The sequence below is a fragment of the Phoenix dactylifera genome, chromosome 1 (genome assembly GCF_051530095.1).
Source record: "Phoenix dactylifera cultivar Ajwa chromosome 1, Ajwa_hap1_PhDact_Kaust_v1.1, whole genome shotgun sequence".
Lineage (NCBI taxonomy): Eukaryota > Viridiplantae > Streptophyta > Magnoliopsida > Arecales > Arecaceae > Phoenix > Phoenix dactylifera.
In genome coordinates this window covers 14,654,254-14,676,997 of record NC_143190.1, presented here as the reverse complement: position 1 = coordinate 14,676,997, position 22,744 = coordinate 14,654,254, and the positions used below count along the sequence as shown (strand labels likewise).

At 40.5% G+C, this 22,744-nt stretch overlaps 2 protein-coding genes across 2 annotated transcripts; one reads left to right on the top strand and one right to left on the bottom strand.

Annotated features, from left to right (window-relative positions):
• The first annotated feature begins 13,743 nt into the window (after positions 1 to 13,743).
• Positions 13,744 to 17,319, top strand: LOC103723819 (tubulin alpha-3 chain). Its single transcript, XM_008814867.4, has 5 exons — positions 13,744 to 14,102; positions 14,830 to 15,044; positions 15,152 to 15,351; positions 16,204 to 16,712; positions 16,811 to 17,319. The coding sequence occupies exons 1-5, from the start codon at positions 13,990 to 13,992 to the stop codon at positions 17,124 to 17,126; spliced, it is 1,353 nt and encodes a 450-aa protein (XP_008813089.1). The 5' UTR covers positions 13,744 to 13,989; the 3' UTR covers positions 17,127 to 17,319.
• Positions 17,320 to 21,502: 4,183 nt separating this feature from the next.
• LOC103723824 (ethylene-responsive transcription factor ERN1) lies at positions 21,503 to 22,584 on the bottom strand. Its single transcript, XM_008814876.5, has one exon. The coding sequence runs from the start codon at positions 22,451 to 22,453 to the stop codon at positions 21,662 to 21,664; it is 792 nt and encodes a 263-aa protein (XP_008813098.1). The 5' UTR covers positions 22,454 to 22,584; the 3' UTR covers positions 21,503 to 21,661.
• Between the last annotated feature and the right edge of the window lie 160 nt (positions 22,585 to 22,744).

The window sequence follows — 22,744 nt, the reverse complement described above, 5'->3', positions numbered from 1 at the left end:
TATTATTAAGAGAGTGAATGATCTTAAGTCTAGAAACATTTCAGCTCACTCAAATGATTCTTAAAAGAAAGAAAATGTAAATGCTTTTAAAAGAATTTGAGCTTCAAATGAATCATTTTCTGATTAATATTTCAGTACATTTTCTCAAAGATTAAGAGGAAGCATAACTTGTTCTTGAAAGATTAAAAAGAGTGATTGCTATAAATTTTGAATAATTCTAGATCACTCTACATTCTTGATATCATAAAGTTTCAGTTTTATTCACGTTTATCATTAAAATCTGAAATTCAACAAAAGAAAAGAATGATTAAAGAAGAATGCATCTTTTGAGGGAGAGCTTTAGATATTCAGTATCTTATCCTATAGTTACTTTAATGCATACCTTGAATTTTGTGGATTGATTTTGATGAACCTCCTTATATTGCAAGACTTGCTTTAACTATATAATAAGTTTATACCTTGAGATGAGTTCTATAAAGGTTGTCTTATCTCAAACTTTGAGTCTTATGAAAATAAGCTGAAACTTGTAGAAAATATATTTTTTTTTTGAGATTGACAATTTTACTGAACATTATCTTCAAATTCTAAACACTTAAATGGAATGATCAATTGAGGGGGAGAAAGAAAATCTTAGAAGGAGAGATCTTATGGAACTTAATCGCATAAATCTATAACTAAAGGAGAGAGAAAGCATACTAAATGAAAAGTGATCCTAATGCTCTCCAATATGTATCATCTGAAATTTAATCTGAAAATCTTTATGATACACCTTGAGGCTTGTTATTTGGTTAATATATCTTATGCATAAATCATGAACCAAATTGCAATTCAAATAGTTGATCTTAAGAGCCTCTAACTTAATGAAAAAGGGGAGAATAACATGTTGAATTTTTTTTTTTTTTTGAGTATCTCTTAGAAAATCTATTTTGAAATTCACTAATGAGTCCAAATTGGCTTGCTCTTTAGAACTTAAATTGTGTGCCAATTCATATTTTTTATGTATCAAATTGTGCTTATTTTCTAAAAGAACAAAAGAAAGTCTTTAAAAGAGCTCTGAGATGAATCATAAATTGCATGAATTCATATTTTGGTATTTGTGCCCCAATGCTCTTATTATCATAAAAGAACCTTGAAGTCATTAAGAATTAATGATCCAACATGATGATATGTCTTTCAAATATATAAGTTTTGATCTTTTATTCTGAAAATCAATTAAATTGCTCTCATGTTGATAAAATACTTAATAGATTGGGCAAAAGGTCTTAAATGAACAAGCTTTCATACTTATTAAAGAGAGGTTAGATTTCCACTCATGTGTTTTCTTGAATATCATTTGTGGTACTTCTTGTATTAACCTAAGGAAGATTCCACCTATACTTGATTAGAAAACTATCTGTGGTATCAAACTAGAAAACTTCTTGAAATCACATTCGATGTGTTCTGCTCTGAAATTATCTTAATTGGCTCTGATCTATGCTCATTAATCTGATTCTAATATTATTGCATTGAGTTTTATGATTCATATCCTTGCAATAATTTGACATGCAAATCAGAGTACAATAAGAAAAAGAAATATTTGAGTATTCTTATCTTTGTGCTTAATGTTTCACTATCTTTTTGATGTTGTCAAAAAGGGGGAGAAATATCTAAGTATATGCTCATAATGCTTTGTGTTTTGCATTGAACACCAACTCAGCTTAAATTGAAATATGTTGATTGTGTTAAGCTGATTAAATCTAAAGTATTATCATGAAGTATGTTTTTAAATATATATGTTTTCTACTTCATGCAACTTAGCTATGTATTACTTCTAGAACACAATATATTTTATATTGCATATACTCCAAGTTTTGCCATCATAAAAAAGGGGGAGACTGATGACCCAAAGATTGATTTAAAGATTGATTTTGATGATCACAAAACCTTGAAGTATAAATACTAATGTTTGTGTTGCAAGAAGAAAGATTATTTATTTTGCAAGGAACATAGCAAGTTGGAAGAATTCAAGAAGGCCTCCAAAGCTCTCAAGAAAAGTTAGAAGAAAGCCACACCTCATTGGCCCAAGATTCAAGTTCAAAGGCTTCAATTTAGAAGAGCAAGTTTTAAGAAAAAATTCAAAGGAAAGGCACTCGAGTCGACTCCTACAATTCCGAGTCGACTCCAAGGAGCAACAGACAGCCGGACAGAAAGATTCAGAACCTGTCAACGAGTCGACTCCTGAAGAGCGCGAGTCGACTCCGATGCTTGCCGAGTCGACTCCTAAGGAAGCAAGAGTCGACTCCCAGAGAAATACAAGGCAGAAAAGTCAGAGAGCAGTTTTCGGGTCTGAGATTCGAGTCGACTCCAGTGGAACGCGAGTCGACTCCGATGGTTGGCAAGTCGACTCCAAAGAAAGTGAGAGTCGACTCTCAGAGGAACACAAGCAAAAAGTCAGAGAGCCAATTTCAGACACTGAGAGCCGAGTCGACTCCCGCAAAATCCGAGTCGACTCCGAGGCAGCGCAACCCCAAAGACAGAAGACGGCATTTTCGTCTCTGAGAGGCGAGTCGACTCCAAGACAGTTCGAGTCGACTCCAAGGCAGCGCGACCCCAAAAGACAGAAGACTATTTTTTGGATACTGAGGGCCGAGTCGACTCCGAGACAGTTCGAGTCGACTCCGAGACAGCACGAGCCAAAAGACAGAAGCTCGGGAGTTCGGACTCTGAGCACCGAGTCGACTCCCAGAATTTCCGAGTCGACTCGAGTAAGCAAAGTTGAAAAATGCATCCATGGATTCCTTGGGATGAGCCGACTCCAAAAGTGCGAGGTCAGCTCCAGATTTTGGCGAGTCGACTCCGGGTTAAGTCGAGTCGACTCCCAGTCGAGAAGACCACTTTAATTCAAATCTAGAACAGTTGCCGAGCCGACTCCAGAAAAGCATGAGTCGACTCCTGCTACAGCCGAGTCGACTCCAGATCGCGCGAGTCGACTCCGATCCCAACGGGAACTTTGTCAGGAGTTGCAGACTGTGCACAACGGCTCTATTTTTCTCTCTAACGGCTAGATTTCTGGTTCCACGACATGTAAAGCTATAAAATCAAGAGGAGAGCTAGGAAAGACGGTATGGAAGTGGGAGAGAACATTTAGGAAAAAGATTCCAAAGAGATTACATGGAAAATCTCCCATAAGCACAAAAGGGCCATTCAAAGTAAAATAGAGAGAAGAAGAGCATCCAAGTGAATCCCAAAGCTTCCTCTCCATCCGTGTGCTGCCTCGTTGATCTTCTACTTTGGGCAAAATCAGAAGAGGGTCAAGTAAAGAAGAAGCCGAGTTCCTCCATCTACAAATTTGTTTGAGGGCTTCTTCCCTTTACTTTACTTGTTTATATTTGCTATATTCGCTTATTTGAGAAGCTTGTACTTGATTTAAACTCTTGCTCTAAATATCTTGTAACTTGATTCAATCAAGGGATTGAATCAAGGGGGTAAGGTTTGTTGGTGAGCCAAAGGAAAAAACCAACGTTGTAAGGTTGTGGTTGGTGAGCCTTTGGGAAAACCAACTGGGTTGATTGTGAACCCGGAAAACAATCGTTGTAAGGTTGTGGTTGGTGAGCCTTTGGGAAAACTAACTGGGTTGGATTGTGAGCCCGTGAAAACAATCGGGTGGTTCTAGTCGGTGAGCCTGGGAAAACCGACCGAGTTCGTTGTGACCTCGTAAAACAACAAGTTGGGTTGTGAGCTTGTAAAACAACCGGCTGTAATCTGTAGGATTATAGTGAAATTCCCAAGAGGTCTTGGGGAGTGGATGTAGGTGCTGGGGTGCACCGAACCACTATATGTTTGTTGTGTTTGTGATGCTTTTTGTCATTGTCTATCTTGCTCACTTACTTACCTAGATAAATTGCATGCTTAACTCTTATCCGCGCATCCTTTAGTTGCAAGCATATTAAATTTACTTAATCAAGTCTCATTCGATAAATCAACCTATTGCTAAGTTTAAATTCCACTGTGCAACTATACAACTTAGCATAATTAATTGAAAAGTGTTAGAAGTAGCTTAAAAGTTTTATAAGACCCAATTCACCCCCCCTCTTGGGTTGTATCTACTGGGCAACAACTGGCCTAATCAATACTGCATTATCCTCCTCCGACACCCCACCTGATGGCACTGGTATATCTGTCGGACATCCACTCCCTATCTGCTTGATCCACCTAGCCCTGAAAAACCCTCCAATATCCTCCAAATCGTATCGGGGTCCTCCGACAGCTGCCCATCCTCACTCCTAATGGCTTTGATCATGTTCCGGTTTCTCCTGATCACTGCCGCCTGATGGAAGAAACTGGTGTTTCGGTCGCCCTCCAATATCCACTGTACCCTTGACTTCTGTCTCCAAAAGATCTCCTGCTATCTAAGAAGAAAGTCATGCAGCATTAATAGCGATTTGAGCTTCACCATCTCCTCATCCGATAAACCTTCCCTCACGGCCTCCTAGGACTGTAGCCTAGCAATGGTCTCCTTAGCCTCCTCAATCCTCCTGAATATATTTCCCACCTCCTCACGGTACCACCTTCTTAGTCATCTCCTCGTCAGCTCCAGCCTACGTGTCACCCGGTACATAGCATCACCCCTGACAGGAACCTTCTATACCTCCCTCACCATCTCCCAAGACCTTGGATAACATAGCTAAAATTTCTCAAATCTAAATGGAGAGTGAAGAGGAACAAGTGAATCAGTACAAACCAGTAGAGGGCTGTGATCCGAAGCGATTCTCAGCAAATGGCTAACGTGATGATCCGGAAAGCATTGGACCCATCCAGCTGTAGCACATGCTCTATCTAATCTCTTCCAAACATGGGCTTGCCCCTGCTGATTATTGCATCATGTAAACCTTAGGCCCGAGAAGCCTAAGTCTATCAAACCATTCGACCTAGAGGTGATCACGGGCCTTCTGGCCCGCCCAGCCCGCCCAGCCCGGCCCGAAATTTTTCGGGCTTGGGCATTGAAAAAGGGCCCATTGGTCGGGCCTGGGCAGGAAAAATGGCCCGACCAAAAAAATCGGGCCGGGCCTGGACACTTTTAAAAGTGGCCCGGTTCGGCCCGGCCCGGCTATAAAACACTGATATAAAATATAATATATTAAAAAAATTTAAGAAACCCTAAAACTAAAGCCCCAAACCCCCCCTCCCCCTTCCCTCGCTGAGAGCCGCCGCCCCCCCCCAACCCCCCCCCCCCTCCCCCTCCCTCGCTGAGAGCCGCCGCCCCCCCCCCAAACCCCCCCTCCCTTTCCCTTGCTGAGAGACCCCCCCTTCCCTCGCTGAGAGCCTGATAGCCGCTCCCTGTAGCCGGTTTCCCTGTAGCCGCCGCCTCCTCTCGGTATCGTCGCCTCTTCAACGACCGACCGGCGGCTCTTCGCGTCCTTCTCCCCCGGACGGCAACCTCCGCGGCTCCGGTCACCGACTCACAGTCACCGGTAAGATTTTTCTCCTCCTCCTCCTCCTCTTCGAGCTCGATCCCGAATGGATTTTGTTTTGGGTGGACCGGTGGAGACTGGAGAGAAAGAGGGAGGAGCGATTTGGTTGGCTTGATAGTTGATACACACGTCTGAACTCTGAGGAAGGGAGTGATCTTTCATCCCTTCTCTTTTTTGGTTTTGGTCTTGGTTTTCCTTCCCTCACATTGCTCCGGTTCCAGCTGGGCCATCAGGAAGAAAGATCGGGGGTTTGGAGATGGACTTCTTGAGGGTGGAGATTCTTTTAATCTTCTCCTCTCGGTTTCTTCTCCCCTGACCTGAGAATCTCAGGGAGCGGCTATCAGGCTGAGATGGGCTCCTGATCTCCCTTTTTTGTTTTTTTTTTTTGCCGGTTGGATGGGGCTTTATTTTTATTATGATAAATACTACCATCCCAATTGCTAATGTTTCAATTTTGTATTTGTAGGTTTTGAGAGTTAGAAGATGCAAGGATGTTCTTCTACAGTTTTTTATTATGGAAGTGGCTTCAAGAATTATGATTACATTTACTTTTGAATGCACAAAGATGGATATTTGTTATAATGTTAATGGGACAATGTAATTTGTATTTTGTCTAAATATGTAATTGTTTAAGTTTGTAGTTTTTATTGTTGGGTTGTAATTTTCAGCTGGACAATAATGTTTCATACATTTTATTTTCTTTCTATTGGCTTGAAGATGCAAATTTTTTCTTTTTTAATGTTTGTAGATATATCCAAATTCCAAAGTTTGAAACCACCACCAACACTATCTATTTGAAATAGGCTAGTTATATGCTTAACATTAACCAATTAATAATTGGAGAAATAAAATAAAGGTAGAAAAATACATCCAGTTTTAGAGAGCCCATTAAGCTGTTGGGCCATTTTGGCCCATTTCTAGATTCCAAAAAAAAAAAAAAAAAATCGGGCCTGTCGGGTCGGGCCTGGGACCAGATTTATAAGGTTGGGTCGGGCCTGGACAAAAATTTAAGCCCGATAGTCGGGCCGGGCCGGGTCTGGGCATAGCTATCGGGCATAATTTTTGCTGTAGAGCCCGGCCCGAGTCCGGCCCGGCCCGGGTTTTGATCACCTCTAATTCGACCTGATGAAGCCCTTGAACTCCTTAATCTCCCTTTTGTAAGAGAAAGCCTTCCTCTCCAACTTCTCCTGAGGGTCGATAATACAATTAAAATTTTCTGCCACCAATATAGGGTAACCTGACTAATCAACTGAGATACCACTTCCCACAAACTCCTCATTTCTCTATAGTTAGTACTAGCATACACAGCTGTAAGGACCCACGGGCCTCGTTTCTCCTCCAAAATCACTATAATCACCTTTTGTTTGCACACATTGAAAACATCTAATTTGAAACAACCCTGCCCCCATGTAACAATGATACCTCCCAACAGACCATGGAATTCCGCAGCGTAGAACCCCCATGACCTCGGCAGTACCCTTTCATGTTTGGTTTCTCTCATTGTTAAGGTTATCATCTGAGTGTGGAGGCTCTACCTAGCTACACTAAGATTGACATTGATCTCTTTCTTGATTTCCTTCAAAGCAAGCAAAGCAACAAATACACGAGACTCACGCAAATATGATTATGGTTTTGTCCATTTGAAAATATAAAAATGATGAAAGTTACAGTCAAGCAGTAAAAGTCTTCCATCCACCATAAGAATAGTTATCTTTCTTTTCATTTTTCTGAAAGTCTCAAAATACACAAGAATATATAAGAGCATAACAGGCAAAGAATCTTTGTAATATGAACTTTAACAGTGCTTTGTTTTAGATTATCAAGCAAGCAAGAAAGGATAATTCAAAATCAAAATGTGAATTCTAATAACAAGCCCATCCAATGGAGTTTCTATTATTGGATAAAAGGTCACTCAGGGCTTGATTTCATTCAACTATCAAAACAAGTTACATTCATCAACTCATTAGTATAAATAGATTCGATGTAAATATAATTATCAAGTATTTTTTTCAACTATTTAGAGTCAGTTTTATGGATTCTCCTTTCCTAAGTATATCTAGTTAGGAACGTATCAGATATTATTCCAAGTTTCTCTATAGATAAATTTTATACATTCAAGAATTATTTGGTAATTCCATAAGGTAGTTTTGGCAAACATACAAGGTAGTTTATACTAATATACCAAGATTTATTGAGGAAGCCAGTCTAAGATTATGCGATGAATGCGCCAAGACGGATGAGATCCATCTGCGAGTAGAAACTTGCATATAGTATTTGCATCACCCTCTAACTGAGCATTTGAGGTTCCAATATCTTCTAGTACTAAAAGACCTTCCATAGATGCTTCCGCTTCTGCTTCCTTTGTTGAAGATGCCGATTCTAGACATAGAGACTATAACAACAAGAGCAGCACTTCTATTTGGATTTGAATATAGTCTTAGTGACAACCTTTTAGAATGATATGTCCCAAGTTTGATTATCTTCTAGAAGAGAGAGTTCAAATTGAAATATGAAAGTAGAGAATGCTAAGATGCCAAGCAACATCATTTTTGGCATTATAGATAGCTATAATGTATTATGAATGCCATATAATTATAAATGCAAACATGTTACATATGGACTGTATCTATCAACACAGCAGGCAAAATGGACATGAGATGGATACAATGCACAAGGTGATTGCAACATCCTACCTGCATGGGATTTTCAGGGAAGAATTTGTGATCTTATCTAAGAGCTTGTTTGGATGATTGGGATGAGATTTTTTTTTTTCCTTTCATACAGGATTTAGGCTGGCCCACTCCAAAGATGCTTCTGGAATTTATGAATATAGATCACACCCAGTCTATAATCTTATAATTTTACTGGTTGTATCGATCTAACCTACGAATTCTATAAAATTTTCAGCCGAATCATGCCCTAAATATTTTATTAAACACTATTCGGAGGCATATGACAGCCAGCTAACTCCAGAATATCAAGGCGAATTACACTCTGTGCCGCCACTGATTCCCTGCATAATCTAAGCAAAATACAGCTGACCGACAATCTCCAGAAGGGACGTACGAGCCCATAAACATGCAACTATAAGAGATGATGAGCTCTCTTTTGGGCAAAGCAGCTCACTCCATGATCATGTGAGAAGATTCCCTGCCACAGACAATGTGAACCGAAATTATCCTCGATTGTCCTTCATGTCGCCAGACCATCAAGTTCGCTTTCTAGTGCGAATAAAGGATTACTTCCATTTCAAGTTAGAAAAGATTGGATCTTCACGCAACTCCCCTCATGAGAGCATGAGGGGTGTTATTGCACACATGGAGTGCTTGCGTTGGCATGGAAGCTTCAAGGGTAGCAATGAGACAAAGCTAAGAACCTTGCCACCAAGGTGGTAGCCTGGTGGCAAGGAAGCTTGAATTCCATCCAAGTTGTTCGGATTCGAAACGCGCGGGCGTCAATTAAATCGGGGGACCGCATGCCCCACATCCGGATGGCTCTTTGTGGATATATTTTCCTTCCATCAGTACTGAGGTGGCGCTGGGGTGATGTACTCACACGTGGATGGCCCAGTAGGATTTTCCACGGGTTGGAGAGGGCATACGGAAACTTACGACCCATATTGAATATTCCCTGGTGAAAGGGGAGCCCAGCGGAGGCTGCTACGCGAGTGGGGCTCTGCCCCTCCCTCTCCCTCTCCCCTCCTATTTTTTTACCAAAAAAAAAAAAAAGCTAAGAAGGTACAAGATTAGGTGGAAAGGCTATTTCCATTTCATGCAAGTTGTAAGAGAGATAAGTGAAGGAAGATCATGAGGATGATGATGGCTGCTACAATGCAACAAACCAGAGAGTACAATGCCCATCTAAGGGGTGTCATATTTCCATTATTTCCTGCCAATGAGGTGCTACTTTGGCCTCAACAATCCGTTAGGCATGAACGCGATATAATGGTTACTACCTCTTGCACCGATACTCTGGCGTTACAAATGTTACAAGATATCATTATTTTGGCACCTCATTACAACGTTACTGAGAATAATTAGTTTCTCTAGGCCATTGATGCATCACTGCCTTCATTACATTGCATGCTGCATGATTCATGCAACAAAGACAGTATACGACTCGAAACTTGTTGGACATTTCTGATTGTTAGGGACTGCTACTATCACTGGTCAACAGCAAATCCACTTCCCTTCTAATTTCATGAGTCGATCTATGTTAACTGAAGTCATGTTACCTTAGTAATATGATTGAGATTCTTTTGTGCAGATAACCTCATCTTGAGGCTTTATGTGCACAAAGAAACCCCCAACTTTCCAGGGTAAAGTTACTTTGGATACTTCAAATGCATGCTTGAGTTAGAAATTTCCTACTGGTGCTGTTAATTTAAGCCCTATTATAAGTTGGCTAAAAGATTAATGTTATACAACACAAACGTTCCAATTTTTAAATACAAAGAATCACTTTTTACATCTAAACTAATAATATTACTATATATAATTGAGATATATCTTAGAAGTATTACAGTAAGTGCATAAAATATACATTGACACCATCATGATTACTAGAGATTGTCATTATTATAATACTATAGCATATGTGTCGACAATTAGTTCTAAGTCAGCTTTCAAAAATCACTTCGAAAGTGAGTGCGATCTTACAATAATTTTTAAAATTTTTTTGGAAAATGCAGTTGATGCTCTTTCAAGTATAGAATTGGTGCTATTTTTGCAAGACTTGTATGCGTAGCTTTGCTAGTACATGTACCCCTTATAAGGGAGAATTGTGTAATGCCTGTGAGGGATAGGGTGTGCAATGGAGCACGCCTAACCAGTTAATTACATCCATTGTACTAATGGTTGCAACTTATGTACTTCTAATATAAATGTCTTGCTGCAAACACAAGACAACTTAAGCTAATTTGGACTCTTTCTCTTCATTCAAAATTCTAGCTTGTGGGCATGACTGTTCTAACTAATCGAATTTTGCAAGTTTGAAACCTAGATTCAAGGATTAGTTTAAACCACTTTGACGTGTTAAGGAAATAATCCAACATCAAAGCCAAATGTGGAAATGGTTATTTCCTTCGTGCCTACTTTCAAAATCTCGATGTATTTGAAGACTTCACAAAAAGACAAGCAAAACCCATGGAATGATAAACCAGTAATTTCTAATGACATAAAATATATATTCTTCTTTATTAATATACGTTTATAAGCTTTCTCCTTCATCATAAAATCAACGTGGACCCGTGGAGAACTGATGTTCTCCAACCCTCACCTTCTCTTCTTGCTTTGTTTCTCCCAGGCAATATGATGTTTTGATGGTACATTTAGATCGATGGAGATTTAAGATAAAACTAGGCCTTGGTATGTGATCGGAGATCATATGGACAAAGTCCTCTTAGTTGCTGGTTTTGTTTACCATCCTTGTATCATGCGGCTGGAAGAATTAAGAAGTTTTGGGCAGGGTCTAAAGGCTACTATTTTAGAGTTTCGACTAGGGTTGGAATACTGTAGGTCCACTTGCGTGCTTGAGCCTTGTCGGATAATTTTTTTAGGCTTTGGACCGTACTTAGGCCTGAAATTTCTTTACAAACTCCGGCATGAGCTTATGCCTGGACCCAGCTCGAAGCCTATTTGGGCTGAAAGGTTGAGCTCGATCTAGATTGGCTCGAAATTAAATTTTTGGCTAGAAGGATCTTCCAGCCAAAAGCCGAGCTTGAACTTCAAGCTAGGGCCAAGTTGGGCAAAGCATCTACTCGAGCCTAGTCTGAAACTTATGCCCAATTTTTAGGTCTAGGTGCAACTTGAACAAACTCGAGCGAGGCCGAAGGTTTGTCCTCAAGTTAGGCTGGCCGGGGGCGGGGTGGGGTTGGGGGGCTGGTGGGTTCAGGCCTACCTAGGCCTATTTCCCTAGCTTCAATACTCACAGATTAGGCTTGAGAGGGACCTAGCTATAGTGATAGTTTGGACTAACTTTTATAGAAATAGAAGAGACTCCATATTATACTTCATGTCCCATAGGATATATTGCGACAACCTTCTCTAGATTTTGAAGCATTGCCTATTTATAGAGAAAGGAATAAAATGATGGATTGGATCGTTGGTAGGGTTATTGAAATAAATCTGAATTTTTGCTAGGAGAATAACTATCTGAAAGATCTTCGAAACCTTACATTGGTCCTAGTTTTCTTTTATGTACTATATATATGGATAGCTACTCTCAAATAGATCACTATTCAAATTTGGTCAAATCTTGATTGGACGGTAAAGATTCTACATCAATAATCCAAACCATTAGATATACTCTAACTTGCTTACACATTAAAAACATATGATTTGGAAATCTTAGTATATCCATCAAATATCAAAAAATCAAACAGTTCAAATGGTACAAAAGATATATATTTTAACTATTTGATACATAGGCTAGGGATCTCTAAATCAAATAATTTTTGAAATGTGAACTGTTGTGGTTCAAATCTGGCCCGAGGATGACCACGCCGGAGGAGTTGAGGGAGCTGTCGATCGTTTGGAGGATGAAGACGGGAGCTACCTCCTACACGGCGGCGACGACGGACTTGCACAAAGCCTCATCGGTGTTTCCGGTGAGGGCCCTCCGACGATCAAGTTAGAGTGGAATAAATTAGATCCAGCCAAAAGTCCCTTAGAAGTTACTTGACCGGACTATTTATAGTCTCGATAGAGAGGCCCAGGTGGCAGAGGCATTGTCCGTCCTCATCATGAGAGGAGGGTGGCTCTGAGTCGAATGGCGCACAACTAAGGCTACCGGTGGCGTGTGGCGCTGTCTATTCTTGAGAACGGCAAGGTGTTGACAGTCGTAGCATGGTATGCTCGGACTAGTCATGGTGTTGTTCTTTAACTGTCGAGGGCCAGCTATTGAAGCGTGGCACGGTGGCGTTGCAATGTACGACCATGTAGGAGAGCGTGGGCGCACACATAGGTGCGGCTATTGGCGAGTTCGAACCCATTGAGAGATCATATTATGTGTTTGGCGAGGTCGACTAGACAGGTGCCGAGGATAGCTCGGCTCTTCAAATTCCGAGGTGTGCTCTCGGTGGAGCGCCCCGAGCTCAAGGGTCGGGGCATACTACTGGAGCAATTGTCTCAAGTTCGGTCATGGCGAGTAGGCAAATATTGAAGGTCGATAGAGCTTTTGTTGGAGTCTGAGGCCGGGATGATTTTGAGCCGGACTGAGGATTTAAACGGTCGGCATTGACATTTATTGGGCCAAAATTGGGCGGCCTTTTGTTGTGGGCTGGACGATTCATTTCGCCCCCCATCATGAACTATTTATAAGTAGTAGATATCTCTCTTCCTCTCTTCTCACACTCACATATACATACATACATACATACATATATATATATATATATATATATATATATATATATATATAAATTAGTTCTAATCATATGCATGCATCACGGACGATCTAAAAAGTATCTATATTTTCCCCTCCAATGACCAAAAAGAAGCCGGAAACCAGATTTATCAGCATACAATTTAACCATCTAAAACTTTATACTTAAATTTTCAAGGTCAGAAGAAAACAAAATCTAACATTTTTTTTTTTTGATTTAAGAAGTAATAACGGAAGGACGTGCTCAATCGGCGGGCCATTGAGGGTTGACGGGCCACCTTCCACCATAATTAGGTGGGTGAGTCGGGGATCATCTTGTCACTAACGGCTTTATCACTCTTTGCGGGTCTCACATCAAACGGCGGTGGGTCCCAACCCAGATGTCGTCGCACTGATATGAAATCCTAACAAACGGTCCAGATCGATCCATCATGATAGACCCCTTACCAACCATCCAGCTCGGACTTCCAATCTTACACCATTCCCTGATATGATATGTCCCAAACTCCCATGTATATTTTCCGCAGCCTGGAGGTCCATCGAATCGATCCTACGGCTCTGATCAGATACACAGCCGATATCACCACGGGAGTGGCATTCTCATAATTCTCCGTAAAGCTCGGGGTGGATTCGGAGAACGCAGGCTGGCGACAGCTCAGCAATCAACCCTGTTCACATGTTCTGATCCATTCCCCCGCCAGAGGGGCAGCGCAAAAAAAGAAAAAGAAATCTTATTAGTTTCCCATAATACCCTCACATAAAAGAATAATGATTCCAATTGTAGTCAAAACGATATTACATATCAAGGGTAGTTTGGGCTTTTAACCCTAGACGGTGGGCCGGCCCAGTGGACAAGGACAGATGTCCGAACTCGGCAATAAAAAATGGGCCCAGTTGCGGACTCCAAAGCAATTATGGAATCGGGTTGGTAAAGTCGGCTGGGTTCTTAACCTTCGCCGTTTCCTTCTTTAAAAATCCTGCAAGCGAAACAAAATTTACGTCTGTCCCCGCTTTCCTTTTATCTTCTTCTCCTTTCATCTCAATCGCGTGGCAAAGGAGAGAGAGGAGCAAGGGGAAAGGGATCTAGAGAGAGAGAGAGAGAGATAGGAATCTAGGGTTAGGGTTCGCGAGATCGCGAGAGAAGGAGGAGAGAGAGATGAGGGAGATTATAAGCATCCATATAGGGCAGGCAGGGATTCAGGTGGGGAATTCTTGCTGGGAGCTCTACTGTCTCGAGCATGGCATCCATCCTGATGGTACCATGCCCAGGTTCGTCGAAATTTCGTCTAATTTAAATAATCTTCGCCATGGTGATTTGGTTGTGTTGAATTTGCTTTAATCTCGATCTACTCTGTTTGATCTATTGAAGAGTTGAGAAGGGGCGATTCCCAATTTCGGATGGTTTGGAAGCCAAAAACTTGCTTTTTTGTTAATTTTTCTTTATCTTTTACCATCAATTTCAGGCCTTTTCTTTTCTTTTTTTATGTTTTATTTAGGATTTGGATAACGAGGGATCATTAAGGTGCTTGAAGGTAACTTAGAAATTATATTTTCCCTTGCTTTGCGGTTAATTCATCCGCATTGTCATATGGACAATCTTTTTCATTTTCTGATTTGAATGAGATGCCTTTCTGCCTATTTTTATCGGTTATTATTGATTTACCCTATCGAGGCTAATGGGAATTTGGTTATGGATGGGTATTTAAAGATTATTATGATTTATTGTCCAAAGGAGGGTGTTTTTAGATTAATAAGAAGCAGAGCATAGGTACGAACATTTCGCCATCATTTATATTGAAAAAAAGTGATTATGCGCAGAGTGGAAGGGTTTTAAGTTGTGCTTTTGGTAAACGAATCGAAGATTCTTTCCGTGTCTTGTGTATTCGTAGTTCTTAATTATTTCAAAACTTAGCAGAGCGTCTTAGAATCTTCTTCTGTTTTCTTTCTGTGAGCTGCGTGGTTTGGCTGATTCCCTGATCTCTGATATTTACTGCAGCGATACTTCGGTAGGTGTTGCCCACGATGCGTTCAACACCTTCTTCAGTGAGACTGGTGCCGGCAAGCATGTGCCCAGGGCCATATTTTTGGATCTGGAGCCCACCGTGATTGATGAAGTTAGAACCGGGTCTTATCGCCAACTCTTCCATCCAGAGCAGCTCATTTCTGGAAAGGAGGATGCTGCCAATAACTTTGCTCGAGGGCACTACACAGGTAGAATACCTTGCTATATGTTCTTGATAGTCTTTCTCTTGCTGTTAGAAGAATGTTGTTTATGTCCTTAATTCTGGCTTTAATTGGTTTGTGTTTTTGAGCTGCAGTGGGGAAGGAAATCGTAGATCTCTGCCTCGACCGTGTGAGGAAGTTGGCAGACAACTGCACGGGCTTGCAAGGTTTTCTGGTTTTCAATGCTGTTGGTGGTGGCACTGGGTCTGGTTTGGGTTCCTTGCTGTTGGAACGTTTGTCTGTGGATTATGGGAAGAAGTCAAAGCTTGGCTTCACTATCTATCCTTCCCCGCAGGTCAGAAGAGCTCTAACTTTTCATTTCTCATCAAATGTTTGAACTGTTGTGTGAGCTTGTTATATGAGCTTCTTTATGATGTGATCAAGGAGCCTGTGCTGTTCATCATGATGTTCTTTTTCATTGCTGATTTGTTATTCATCCTTTGAGACTTTACTCTATAATTCCATAGTCCCAAGAGTCCGTGGCAGTGAAAGACTAGTTTGAGGAGAACTTGTTAACTGACATGTTAGTTAGTGACTTATCATGAGTAGTTGAAGTATGAGCAAATTAGGAAACAGTTTCTTGGCATGACAAGATGTGTACCATTAATTGACATATGTAATTTTTCTTTCTAGAAACATACTACTTAAAATTTAATGATCAATGCATATTGCCAAAACTGACATATGCAATATTTTTTTCTTTAATAAACTCTCCAGAGAAGTAAGATTTTCAGTTAGAACATATTGTAGATTAAGGGGTACAACAAATAATTTAGAACTATTTCATTAGCTAGTACTGTTTCTATAGCTTTTCAGAGTCTATCTGTCCGAGCTTTGGTATCATATGGAAAAACATGCTGCCAAACTAAAATCCTCCAAATTCTGGGTTCTTTGGATCCGCTTTGGTTATGCCAGTGGCAGACCAAGAAACTTACTATATTTATTGTTTTACTTTAAAATCTATGCCTCTGGACATCTGGGGACCCTCCATCACTGTGCATTCATGCATGAGGACATGCAAGTTTGGTGGGTAGGACAGTGGTGGCAGTAGATACTGTTTCATTGACTTGGTTGTTGTTGCTATTATTATCTTTTTGCCTGTTTTTGTAGAGTGGACTCATCTTACTGGAGTTCTTTTTTACTGCAGGTTTCTACAGCAGTTGTCGAGCCATATAACAGTGTCCTTTCCACTCATTCCTTGCTTGAACACACAGATGTTGCAGTTCTTTTGGACAATGAAGCCATTTATGATATCTGCCGAAGGTCCCTAGACATTGAGAGGCCAACTTACACCAACTTGAACCGGTTGATATCACAGATCATATCCTCATTGACAACTTCTCTGAGGTTTGATGGAGCTATTAATGTTGATGTTACCGAGTTCCAGACCAATCTCGTACCCTATCCCCGAATCCATTTCATGCTCTCCTCGTATGCCCCTGTTATCTCTGCTGAGAAAGCATACCATGAGCAGCTTTCGGTGCCTGAGATCACAAATGCAGTTTTTGAACCTTCAAGCATGATGGCAAAATGTGACCCAAGGCATGGAAAGTACATGGCTTGTTGTTTAATGTATCGTGGAGACGTCGTTCCCAAGGATGTCAATGCTGCTGTAGCAACTATTAAAACCAAGAGAACAGTCCAGTTTGTCGACTGGTGAGTTCCGCTATCACAATCCCCATCCTCTTGTTGATTTGTGTTGCAAGATTGAACTACTTATAATAGGGAATTGACTGCATTTTTCTGCTGTCGAGGTGCCCAACTGGTTTCAAGTGTGGAATCAACTATCAGCCACCAACAGTGGTCCCAGGAGGTGATTTGGCCAGGGTGCAGCGGGCTGTTTGCATGATCAGCAATAACACTGCTGTGGCTGAAGTGTTTTCACGGATTGATCACAAATTCGACCTCATGTATGCAAAGCGTGCATTTGTTCACTGGTACGTTGGAGAAGGGATGGAAGAAGGGGAATTTTCTGAAGCCCGAGAGGATTTGGCTGCCCTTGAGAAGGACTATGAGGAAGTTGGAGCAGAGGGTGCAGATGATGATTTGGACGAGGGAGAAGATTACTGAGTTGCTGAAATCATTAATTAGTGAGTGTTAGTTGTGGTCTCTCTCTCTCACACACACATTTGCTGTTTGTGCGTTATACTCTTGCTATGCACCATCATATGGTGTAATGTGGTGTTTTACTATTGTATTGCTTTCTCTTGTTATTGTTGAAATTACCCATGGCTATTAATATTGCTCAGTTATTTCAGATTTATCTGTGGTATCGGATATTCTATAGTTTGTTTGTCTGGGAATTCGTGCATGTATGTGTTTAATTCAACATTAGTTATATATTGAGGAGATTTTGAATACTTGTATAGGATCAAAGAATTTAATTGGCACTTTGTTAGTTTTTTGAGATAAGGTTCTAGGTTATTATAAATGATATCAATCCGGTCCATATGTTATCAAGAGTTAATGGAGCATGGGATTTTTTTATGTTGATCATGGATCGAATTGTGATGATTGTGATTAGATTTGACTCGATTTGGATTCTTAGCCTAATGTTGGTGTTTAAATGGGAGACCATGTGAAGATCTGTGGTAGGCATGTGGTTAGTTCCACATCGATTGTAGGCTGATGAGGTCAAGAGGCCAATTACACTTTGACCCTCGGACTCTAATATAGGACTGGAAGGTTGCGAACCAGAGGATTAATAGGTCCAAATCCGATATATGGTTAAGAAAAACATTGAGAAAACCACTCTTAGTGCAAGCAATAATAGTTTGACACCTTGATTTTGATCGAGGACTAGATGGTAAATAAGTCTTAGTTCAAGTATTTATTGTTTGACAGCTTGATTTTGATCGAGGATTGGAGGGTCGCAAACCATGGGATATCGGGTCTATAACTGATATATGGTTTATAAAAAACAGTGAGAAAACAGCTCTTAGTTCAAGCAGGTCTTTGGTTAATTTCTACTTAGAAGCAAGATAACTGGAAATCCTGGTGGATTTGGTCCCATAGCCAATGCAGTCTGGTTCTTGAAATATCATTGCATGATTTTATTCTATGGTCAGAAGTTGCTAATCCTGGGTAAAATAATGGCTGCAATGAGTCTCGAAGGCTAGAGAAGTCCAACAGAGTGGATGACCCCTTGGTCAAAGTGGAATTTTTAGAACTAACCGTCCATTCTCCACTGTTCAAACTTCCTATTGGAGTTCTGAAAGGTGAAATATAAATTCTTAATAAATAATATTTTAGAAATCTTTTTAGGTCAGAGAATACAGATTAGCAATATCTCTAGGTTATTATAAAAGAGATATATTGGAGATGATCCTGTGTAGCTAAAATTAATTATCTAATTATCATGACCATGCTTAGGAATAAGCCAAAAGTTGCTCATTTTAGAGAACACAAATGGCTGCAAAGAGTTGAAGCTTCAAACGCAATTTTGAGAATTAGCGGACTATTCTCCATTGTTCAAGTTTTCCAATGGAGTTCTGAAAGGTGAATACGAGGACCCATGCTGGTACCAAGAAACACCTTCGGGTGATATTTTTTTGGATAAGGTTCTGAGTTGTGACCGATAGATTATTATGAATGATATCAGAGCGGATCCATTCATAGCCACGTGAACTAGGCATAATGGGTCTATTAAGGTTGACTACATACTGGTTGTGGTGCTTATGATTGGATTTGAATAGATGAGGATCTTAGTCTAGGTTTTTTTTTGGTGAGGTCCTGAATTGTTATGGTAAAAAATTGCTAAAGGATATAGATATAGCAAATCTTTGGGTAATTACTAAAAGATATCTTGGAGAAAAAAATTGTGATAATAGCTAAAATTGATTATCAAATTATCATGACCATAAATGGGACAAATTGTGTACCAGATCCTAAGCCATAGCATGCTAAGAGTGCCACAACAAGATAGAAGAATTTTATCCATGTCAATCGCATGGTGAAGAACCACTTAATGTTCAAAGATGGGACCTCCTACCCTGTTCACAAAGTGAAGATTATAATAAATTTTTTTCTGTTTGAAATAGGAGCATCGTCATTTGGTACAACAGCCAAAGACTACTAGCTTGGACGGTTGTACCTTCACTTAAAATTTATCATACATATTACGTCATAGTTTATTTATTGGCAAGTCATGCATGATGATTGTACGAATGATCAATCTCTCTTTGTTATCATGTTAACAAATATGTCTATTGGCCCTGAGAAAGACTTCAAAGACAGATTAGAGTGCAATGACGATGTCGACGTCTGGAACCTGTGCCTCAGTCAGGCCTATGATGTTTCGGTCTAAGCTTATGACTTCTGGCTGGAAACTCATTGGATATGCTCGTCCTGGAGCTAACCTACTGACGTCCCTGGAGTAATAGCAGTTCAGGCATCACTATAAGTTCATCTTTACAGACTCTGTAATGCACTATTATTTATGATCAAGCTGCTGCTCCTCTTTCTACCCAAAAAAAAAAGAAAGAAAAAGAATTGATAGCAGTTGAAGACCACAGTGATAGGCGACCACTTATTATAAAAATGAGCTCAAGAGAGTGCATGGAGGTATTTTTGTAGCTCACAGGCTTCTAGAATCAAGTTTGGAGACCCTAAGGTTTGAAGTGGAAGGACATACATCAGCAGATGGCTATTGAAGACTTCTATGTTTATCTTTTATGAGAAATTTGAAGGCTCCAACCAACATTTAGCAGTTAAGTGAAAGATCAGGGGGATCCAACACATAATATTGGATGCCACATGGTAGGCGAGCATTGCATCGTTTTGTGTCTTGGTGCCAATCCAAGAACAGAGGCTTTAGTTAAAGGGCAATGGAACATTGTTTCCTGTTTTCCTTGTCCTGCACCCATATAAAGAGAGCAAAAAGGAGGACCCGCATTTTGGGAGAGGCTTACATGCCACATATTTAAAGGAGGGCTCTTATCAGATTAATTTGGTGTATGACAGGTTTCTTTTTTTTTTTTTTTTGGTTGTTGAGCAATAGTTTATCACGGAACATTTTCGTATTATTTTCTACCAAATATTTTTTAACTGGAGCTTGAGTAGAGTTAGGGCTTTTTTATTTATCAGAATGGTTGTATTTCGATTGGCTCTGGAATTACGGCGAGAGCTGTAAAAGGATGTCTAATTTGCATGTAATACAGAGATTTTTTTTTCCCAGAATTTTGCAAAGTTGAAAAGGACATGTATTCTTGCTTCAATGAAAATTGTTTCAATTTACCAAAAAAAAAAAAAAAAATGTTTCCAAGATGTAAATGAGGACTGCTTCAAATATCCAGCTACAACCGGCGGTATGCTTATCTCTACTTGAAGTTGAGGACAATTTGACTACTTGATCCTCAAGAGCTTTTGCTTTGATGAATGGGGAAAAGAAAAACCTAGAAATTTGTGTACTACTCGCTGTTTACATTAGCATGTTGAAGCAATTTAGATCAATCCTCCATTATTAAGCTTTTATCTAAAACAATGGACAAAGGCATTCTTGGTTTGATCATGTCTTGAGAGGATCCTTGGGTTGACATAAAACACATCATCTTTGGGTAGCAATCAGAATTATGTAGCTCTGTAGTCCCCTTGTCGAGCGTGAGTAGGATTTTGAGTGCTTTGGCATTTTTATCAACAACTACGTCTTAAGACAATTTAGAACAGACCATCCAGGTCTCTTTCTGTGGCATGCCTCAACTACCACATCATATAGATGTTCTTTGGGACCCATCTTCCAGCAGAAGCTCACACGTGGGTCGACACCAATGTAACAAGGACCAAAAGCTAATTCATTCAGCTTATAAACTGAACTGGATATTATTGAACAAAATCCTAGTCCGGCTGCGCCAAAAAGTTAACAGTCAATTACCTTTAGTCCGAATTAATTTGATCTCAATCATCTGAAAAACCAATTAGCACCAATCCATATTCCATTTCTATGTCAGCTTCACAAGTATGATCTAAGTGAAAGAAGCTATCTCAACCAAAATAATATTATGCAACGATAATATTGGTGATATGTACTTTCAGTCATAATTGTTCAAGTATTTGATTAGAATCTATCTGCAAGAGTTCTTGAAGAAAAAAAGAGTCTTCTAACCTATGTCTTTGTAAAAAACCATAAAACTGATGGATATCACATCTTTAAACTAGGCTAGGCTAGGGCCTTTATTTGTAAGTTTTCTTCTATCAAAAAAACTACCTTAGGTATAACTATATTTAGTGGGTGGTTATATTTATACCACCCAACCGCGTCCAACACTAAGTTCTAAAGTGACATTCATCAGCCCTCAACCTGACATCAACCGCAACAATCTGAATAAATGAATGAGGAAATAAAAAGAAGAACTAATGTGCTGGCTCGCATTAACACCTAAATTTCTCACTAAATGTATGAGATGAAAGGAAAAAGAAGATCCGTGCACAACAGAAGTTCGACACCAAAATGAATCTGGAAATGAATCCTGGCATTCAATTCTAAGCTGCATGACACCTCCTGCTCACCAAGATATCTCCATACAAGCAAACCACAATAAGCGTTCTCATAGAAGAAAAAAAAAAGAAAAAGATGGAGAAAGAAGGAGAAGGTAGGTGACCAAACTACATCAAGTGCTGCAGGACAAGTGACATATAGAGGGAAGGTCCCATAAAGAATCAGAGGGATCATGCACCGTCTCGAAGTACTCCGGAAGTCCATTCATCGCATAGAGTGATGCCGATATCTGCCTTTCCACCTTCATCCTATCGAACTCTGAGAGCTCCGAGCTTGCATCAGGCAATTCGAATCCATCGAGCAAACGGTCGAATCCAGATTCAAATAACCATGAATTATCTGATGGTGAAGAGCCCAAATCGAGTTCTTCTACACCATTGCTGAAGCATGGCCTGTAGACTTCATCAGTTTTCTGCATGTCATGTTTCTTATCATGACCAAGAGCAGCAGCACCAGTACCACCACTGCCTTCAGTTGTGGTTGTGCTCGAACTAGTGCTGATACTAGGACTGGCGGCAGGAGTGGAGGTGCAATAGCTTTGAGGATTGCTGGCGGGATGATGAGGTTGAGATCCATTTTTGCCGAGCTTCTTGTGACTGAGGAGGTTGCGAATCCTCGAGGCTAGCGGGGAGTTGGTGGAGACATGGGTGATGAAGTTGGTGCGGGTGTTGGACCCTCGGAGGAGGCAGGCGGCCTCATCGTAGGCTCGGGCTGCCTCCTCGGCGGTCTCGAAGGTCCCAAGCCACATCCTAATCTTCTGTGTGGTATCCTTGATCTCTGCTACCCATCTACCTGAGGGCCTTTGCCTCACACCAACAAATTTGGTGCTGCTGCTCTTGGTCCTCCCTCTGAACTTGGTGGGCTTGGAGATTGGGACTTGGTGTTGCTGGAATTGGAGTTCCATGGGTGGAGTGGTTGGTGGTAGAGTTTGCTTGTGGGGAAGGATTTGACTTAAAGGAAGGAGAGGGAAGGAGGGAGTATATTAAGGGAAGGGATAGTGGAGAGCTTGTCCTGGCCTCCTTGTCTGGTAGCAATTTGGAAGTTATGGAGCTCTAGGATGACTGGGTTTCCAATGAGGATATGATGCATTTAGTCATTTGGAGGAGTTTCTTTCAATGTTTGTAAGGAATATTGTGACGAAACATGTCCACAGTATGACCAAATTGCCCTAGTTTAGTTTTTTTGGCCTTTGACC

Bases quoted from the DNA above. Each gene is read 5' to 3' on its own strand.
- LOC103723819 (XM_008814867.4), top strand. From the start codon at position 13,990: ATGAGGGAGATTATAAGCATCCATATAGGGCAGGCAGGGATTCAGGTG. The intron at 15,352-16,203 runs GTCAGAAGAGCT...TTTTTACTGCAG, and splicing joins CTATCTATCCTTCCCCGCAG to GTTTCTACAGCAGTTGTCGA. The intron at 16,713-16,810 runs GTGAGTTCCGCT...TCTGCTGTCGAG, and splicing joins ACAGTCCAGTTTGTCGACTG to GTGCCCAACTGGTTTCAAGT.
- LOC103723824 (XM_008814876.5), bottom strand. From the start codon at position 22,453: ATGGAACTCCAATTCCAGCAACACCAAGTCCCAATCTCCAAGCCCACC.